Source organism: Zophobas morio, unplaced genomic scaffold (assembly GCF_036711695.1).
Source record: "Zophobas morio isolate AGI-343-1 ecotype UQ-CSIRO unplaced genomic scaffold, CSIRO_AGI_Zmor_V1 ptg000903l, whole genome shotgun sequence".
In the NCBI taxonomy this organism is placed as follows: Eukaryota; Metazoa; Arthropoda; class Insecta; order Coleoptera; family Tenebrionidae; genus Zophobas; species Zophobas morio.
The window spans coordinates 12,231-19,437 of NW_026973005.1; the positions used below are offsets into that span (position 1 = coordinate 12,231).

General features: G+C 33.6%; 1 protein-coding gene across 1 annotated transcript; it reads left to right on the forward strand.

Moving 5' to 3' along the window:
* Positions 1-3,922: 3,922 nt before the first annotated feature.
* LOC135122156 (malignant T-cell-amplified sequence 1 homolog) lies at positions 3,923-4,986 on the forward strand. The gene is made up of 6 exons (XM_064046376.1): positions 3,923-4,005; positions 4,077-4,229; positions 4,283-4,416; positions 4,473-4,570; positions 4,763-4,830; positions 4,894-4,986. The coding sequence occupies exons 1-6, from the start codon at positions 3,995-3,997 to the stop codon at positions 4,967-4,969; spliced, it is 540 nt and encodes a 179-aa protein (XP_063902446.1). The 5' UTR covers positions 3,923-3,994; the 3' UTR covers positions 4,970-4,986.
* Positions 4,987-7,207: the final 2,221 nt, after the last annotated feature.

Sequence of the window (7,207 nt, forward strand, 5' to 3'; positions counted from 1 at the left end):
TTTTAGGTTTTACTGAAACGGAGATATATTCAATGTTTTCGGCTCTTAATAAAGTACTTTCGTTCTTAGGTATTTCCACTAATACGAACGGCTAGATTCTGTTTCATTCATATCTTCTCACTCTATAATTTCAGTGGGACGGAAGCTTTGATTTTACGGTTCTGTTGTAACCTCTATATTCAATTCAAGAATATAACGCGAAAAACAACTTTAAGGTTTTTTTTTTCGGAATGGAGGTGATAAGTGTAATACCCAGAGTTTTCTGAAGCTAATAAAGAAGTTAAACAACTGTAGTCTTGCTCACTCTGCTAATAAGGCCTAATTCTATGTCTCTAGTTCTTTGCTTTAAAGATTTTTATGTATTTATTTTTAATTTAATAGGATTATTTGCTCCAGTCTTTCCAGTTGCGCTTGGTACCAGGTGGAATTCTAAATTTAAACATATTATTATTTTCAAAGTTATTATTACTAATATCATTAATATAAGTTATAAAGTTATTATCACTATTGTTAAAATTATTGTTTTCGTTGAGAGTATACTATTATATGTTCCAATAAGTTCTTTATTATTGGTACTATTCTTGTTAATACACTTATTATTGCTTTTTTTAATAAGTACAGCTGCAATTAAATTTTAAGTTAGTTTCCTTACTAATAATTTAAGCTATATATGTGGATATTTACTTCATATGAAATAACATAGATATATTAATCTTTCCTACCACGACAACCAACAATACACTATGTGGTATAATTATTTGATACTTTTCCAATCTTTCCTAAGTGTGGAGAGCGGTATATGGATAGAAACGGTAGTAACTATGTTATTAAACTCCACAGATTCTTTCCATCCAAATATTTTTTTTTAATTTTTTTTTCTTTTTCAAACTGCCATACTTTTGTTTTTAAAAAGTTCTAGCTCTTTCTTAAGTTCTTTGCTTGCGGTCAACAAAGTGACAATCAGTTCTTGTCGATCGCTGCCAGTAAAAGTAAGATCCTTGGGAGAAAGAAAGTAAAAAAAAAATTAATAATATAAAGAAAAGTATTAAATTAAAATAAGTGCAATAATAATAAAGATAATTATACCAAAAATATCAAAAAATTGATTAATAGAAAAATAAAAAAATATATAACTGAAGAAAAAAACTTTGCTGAAAAAGTTGAGCTTATTGAGCATAAGTCAAAGATATAGTGACGCCGGCAACCTGAGCCCGCCACATTAAAAAAAAAGCGCTTCCACTCTCACCTGGTTTCCAGACCCTTTTATTTATTAATTTATTTATAAACGACAGTCCCTGGTGCTCGATGGAGTCAAATAACCTCGGATACTCGAGCTCTCAATCAGGAGTGATCGCAGACATGTTATACAATAGTTTTCAATCGTTAAAGGTGTCACTATTTTCTTGAAATTAACAAACAAAGCGCTAACCCAAGAATTTGTCACTTGACGCTCCGACACTATTGTATGGAGTCGTAGGCCAGGCAGCAGACCCGTATGCCAATATTGGCTGAATGTAAGACAAAAATGCCGTTAGTTTCACAAAGAAAACTTGCTCTTACCGCATAGTAAAGGGTAAAGCGGCCTTAGTTGCTGCCAGGAAAGTTTGTTGTCAATGTTGTCCCCAAAGTGTTTCGCTTGAGAAATCACGGAATCATCTCAAGCCATCAAAGGTTAAGAGCGCTAACAAGGGGACACATTTCCTAGTATTTAAAATCGCTTTGCTCTTCATTGATTATAGAAACTTTCCAATTACGGCACCAGATAGCATTGGCGTCAAGATAGCGCTGTAGATGCTTGCATAGCAAAGCGGGAGACTTCGACTATAAGTAAACGGCCGTATCATCAGCGTAGAGGGCGATACGGGCGTTTGGATTTAATGGCAAGGGCACGTCCCTCATATATTGCAAATAAAAGGGGCGAGAGAAGGGATCCCTGAGGGATCTCTGCTGTCAGAGACCGCAGCGACACAGCATCTCCCATGCGCACGCCGGACGCTGCCATTTAGATATGTTTTAGTACATTGTGAAGGCCATGAGAAACGGATAACGAGCGCAGTTTGTGCATCCAAACTTGATCAAAAGCTTTTTCAACGTCAAGGAAGATAGCGCCTGTTGCCTTCTTAAGTTCAAAGCACGAGTGGTTCACTCAGTTAAGAGGAGGAGCTGCTGGGCCTTTGAAAAAACGAAACTCCGAGCAAGGCGTCCTGAGCGTCAACGACTTCTTTTAGACCGCGCAATAAAACGGCCTCAGCCACACCAGACCCTTTTACTTTAGGTGGTAAGCCTTAAATGTCTGCTAAGTGCTGAAAATGCAAATATAATTGGACGATTTAGAAATGCACTACCGCAGCTTATTAATACTACCAAATAAAATAAACTGGGGCCGCACGCTAGATAAAAGCTTGTCAAGTTCGTGAACACGCTGTACATAAGTTCTCTCGGCCGAAATGAATTTTTCTAATCTTCATTATAAAGCGCTACCAACTTAATTGGGCTCTGTAGTTCTTAGTCTTCATGTGAATACATATCATTGCCTGCGATCCTAGCTGCAATACTTTTGAACGATTTTCTCCTTAATTCATTAAGTACGAGTAAATGATCCTTGTTTCAGATTGCTTCCTATCTGTGTTAAAGATTGTTCTGTTCCATTATAGTTAAAAAAAATATGTGTGTACATACCATTAAAATTTCTAGAAAACAGATACAAAAAAAAGAGAGAAAACAAGAGGGGAGATGCAAGTATGCCACGTGTTTAAAGCTTTTAACTTGAAATAATCCAGACTAACTAAATAACTTGATGTTTTATAAGGTGCAAACTAGCGATAATCAAACTGCTAATTTTCTTATTGTGCCGTAATTCTTACTGCACGTTCCAGTACATACTGCGCACTTGACGACTGAGTTTTTAAAATTGAGCTGTTAGTACCGCAACGCTTACTTCAAAATAGCCTTTACTTATTTCCTACCAAATTTTATAGACTAATTCGTTCAGTAGTTCGATAATAGTGTAGATGAAACTCGCAACCATTAAGTTATTAAAGAAAAGAAAATAACTTTAGAGAAATGGACTGGACAGCTGTTAAAAGAATGTAATTGCTACCTCCATTCTATCTCGGCCTCTCTTCTTTTGTTCACCACGCGGTGGAATAATCTGGAACTTCACTAACTTTTAATCACAGGAAGGCGTTGAGAAAAAGATCCCAGTTCATGTTTCTAACGCAAATTGCCATTTTAGGTAATTTTATGATTATTTAGATTATTTCATTGCTTAGTTGTGAATATATAATAAAGGTTCGCGAAAAATAAACGGCAGTCGTTTTAATTTTTTTTTAGTGCTTTTTTTGTTTTGGTCATGTCTGTACGTCTCCATATATGTATACATTTGCTTGTATTAATTTTAAAAGGCTTAAAGGTTTAAATACCCTAACAGATGGGTATAAAAGGTTAAGTAGGTTTCCTACACAGAGGTTCTTTAGCTCCGTTCTGAAGTTATTTATAAAATAATAAAGAAATCTCCCTTTCAAGCTCTTTTTGGGTAAATCATGAAATCGAAACTGACGTACTATAAGCAATATAGTAAAGTAATATAGTATATATATAGAATTTGTTAAAGCTTAAAAGCACTGTAATAATTTATTTGATGGCTTAGGCCGCACTACACCTGCCACCTAACAAACGACTGGAAAAAAAAACATGTCCTTTACACCGTAGTAGACCTCTACTACCAGCAAAAAATTTTTATTAATTCGCCTTAATAAATAAATCATATTTTTATTAAAACTAATTCTTCAAGGGACACAAAGATGATAAAACGCGCTTTAACAGTGAATGGAATTAGTGTATTAATAAGTACATTTCCACGCTATTTAAAACCTAAATTCATGCAAACTTGCAACAGGACGTGATACAAATTTGTGAATCACTCAGCCCACGAGTCTCTCACTATTTCTAAAATCTGTTAAATAAAACTTGTTTTAAGTGTCTCGAAAGCTGCATGTTTAAGAAGTTAATTATTTTTACCTGCTTTACCTTACTGAGTCCTATTTCCATTTTATTAATCATAAAGTTTTTCAAAGATTTAGTAAAAGCGAAAATGTAAAGGGGGCTACTTTATTGAAGAGCTCCGTTCAGCGAAGTATACGCTCCAAAGTTTTGGAATTATATCCTGTTATAGAACAGCATATTGATTGTATCTTTCCGAAAAAGTGTTCGTTGTCCCTGATAAAATGGTATAGCCACAGCTTAAGCAAAGTTATTACATGTTTACCTTTGTATCTTTCAGTGACGATAAGATAAGCATCGTTAGTGTTGATGAGAATCTCTTCTTCTTTTGCCAACATGATGGCGCTTTTATACCTACACTTCGACTTATTCACAAATATCCCAACTTACTCAAGAGACAACAGGTAGATCGAGGTTCATCTTTTTTAAAAAATATTCAAATATTGAAGAGTTCCTCCTTTTTTCAAAAGGTGCAATTCGTTTTATTTTGTCTGGCGCAAATATTATGTGTCCAGGACTGACGTCTTCTGGAGCTTGCTTAAGTGATGCTCAAGTGGGAGATATTGTGGTGAGAGTTATACTGTTTGCTTTGTATTTTAGGATGTTGTCATAAACTAGACATACTAATTATTTTTCCTTGAATTACCTAGTATTATTATTTATTTATAGCTAACTGGAAATTTTTATATTACGAAATTTTAATGTAACCATTTTTACAAAAGTTTATATAATTAATTCAATCGTCGTTAACATGTTTTAGTCAATTTATGCCGAAGGAAAGGAGCACGCTTTGGCCGTTGGCATAATGCTCATGCCCACCCTAGAAATGTACTTTATAAGCTTATATGAGGCCCCTCTTTTGTTTGACAAGCGATTTCTTTTTATATGCAGAAAGGCGAAAAACAAAGGAGTGGCAGTGGAAACACTACATTATTTAAATGATGGATTATGGAGATTTAACTTATAGCGTCAAGCAATCCTAACTCACGTGCTTTCAATATAGCCTACTCTCTTCAATGCAGCTGTGTGATCAATAAACTAGAGCTAAATTTTTTTTAGTGATAGTGGATAATATTAGTTGTTGCAGAACTTTTTGTTTGTGATGCATTACCACCTTATTCGAAGTTTACAGTGGAAAATTATTTAGGTATTATCATATACTATAGTAGAACTTAAAAAAACTTTTCAGAAAGTACAAAGCAAACTTAGTCTATAGTACTACTTAGATATTTTATTAAAATTATAGGTAAGCACTAAATTATTTATAATCCTTTGTTGGCTGGCAGTATTACGGCCTTTATTGATTACAAAGGAGACACTCCTCATAAGCGAAGAGAAACCATCAAAAGTTCTTTTTTTTTGGAATCTTCCTTTAAACTTAGTTATCGATTTAAATTTCAAAAATGTTTTCACTTACAATTGTAACAAAAATTACGGTTTTAAATTGCAGCTTAGTAATGGTAGAAAAGCTTTTTTTAAACTTTTTATGCGCAGAAATTTATTGTATCTCGATTCTGCCAACTACCTTGTTATTAGTTACTTCCTGGATAATAATTCATAGAGATTAGCCAAAAGTAGGAGTTATGCTTCAAAGTATTGACGAAAGCGAGTTATTAAATAAATTTTTTATACTGAATTATTGACAATTATGTGTATATGCGGTTATATATCAGTTAAGTAGTGCGGGCGAAATCTGAAGGTAGCACACCTTTTAAATTAAGTTTCCACGGCTCGCAGTTTTGTCGATTATGGTATTTACCTCGTGACTAAATTTGAATTCAATTTTCGTTTCATTAAAAAGTAGAAGGGACAGACTGTTTAAATCCGAATAGAGTTAGTTATTACTTTTCCGTCCTAGAGTAAGGCTAACTTTTAGATTTCTTTTTAATCTGCATCTCTAAAAGGCACAGCAATTAAAACAGAAATATAAACTTATTCGAGCTTATAACCAACTTACCAAAGAAAAGTAGTCTAAAAAAGAATGAGCTTATTCATAAACAAAGTACCTAAGTTACTTGTATCTTAACTTCAGTTCATCTTTTTAAACTTTAAAGTATTTACAAGTTTAAGGTATATAAAAACTTAAAGGAATGTCGCATTCCTACAAGGTTCTTGTCAAATAAAAATAAAGTCAAAAATCAATAAAATTTAGAACGAAGCAAGGATGGCGATATCTGCACGACTAAAGGTAAGATAGAACCCTACACAGGTTACGCTTTTTACAGACAGTTTTATCGTTACTGAAAGCATACTTTTCGATCAGAAATGTCGGTCTCACTCTACATCCGATTAAAAGTGTGGACAGTGATACCTCTAATGAACTCCGTAAAGAGCACCAAAATAAATTCATGATACAATGCTAATAAGTACTATGTTGTCTATCATAGAACAATAACAATAATTGCAACCAAATAAATTTCACAGTGATGATTAATCTGTCCTGTGTTAGGCGCAATGTTAGTATATATTTTCTCGTGATCAATAAATTTAATCTCTCGTTTTGCTTGTTCCTATTGCTCACGTGTTTTTTCTTTATTTTCATTTTAAGACCGTTTAGTTAATGTATTTATTATTTATTAAAAAACATATTTCACTGTAGTCTAACAGGTCAAATACGTAAAGCCATTATACATGGCTACAGGCTAGTCGTAGCTCAGCGGTAAAGAGTAATTGACATTGCATACTTAAGGTTTCGTGGGTTTGATCTCCACCCACGAGACTCTGGTTGTGTATTTAACCTTGCTCTCATTCCTGCCAACGGTTTGAGCCAGATATGTCACCGCTATTTCTCAGCATTCCGGGTAGTCATTAAAACTTTCTTTTAAGAACCCAGCTTTCATTTCGTAAATTGCCTATTAACAAAGAAGGCATATACAAAAGAAGTTATTAATCGGGGAATGAAAAAAAATTATATTTATAGCAAATCCGTAGTAAAAAATACAGGTGCCCAGGTTACATCCAAAAAGATAAGAAGATGCTCAAAAAAACTACGTACGTATATTTAAGTTTAGACAGATTTTTTCAAAAATTTAGAGTATGATAGATATTAAAACAAGGGTGTACATTCGGAGACACAGTTGCTGCACATAAATTGGGTAAATTCATACCCGTTTTAGCCCACAGCAGCCTAGAAAACATATATATTCGTTCTATTAGAGTTATAAAGGTGAACTATTCACTTTATAAAACCAAAATCTTGTTTGTA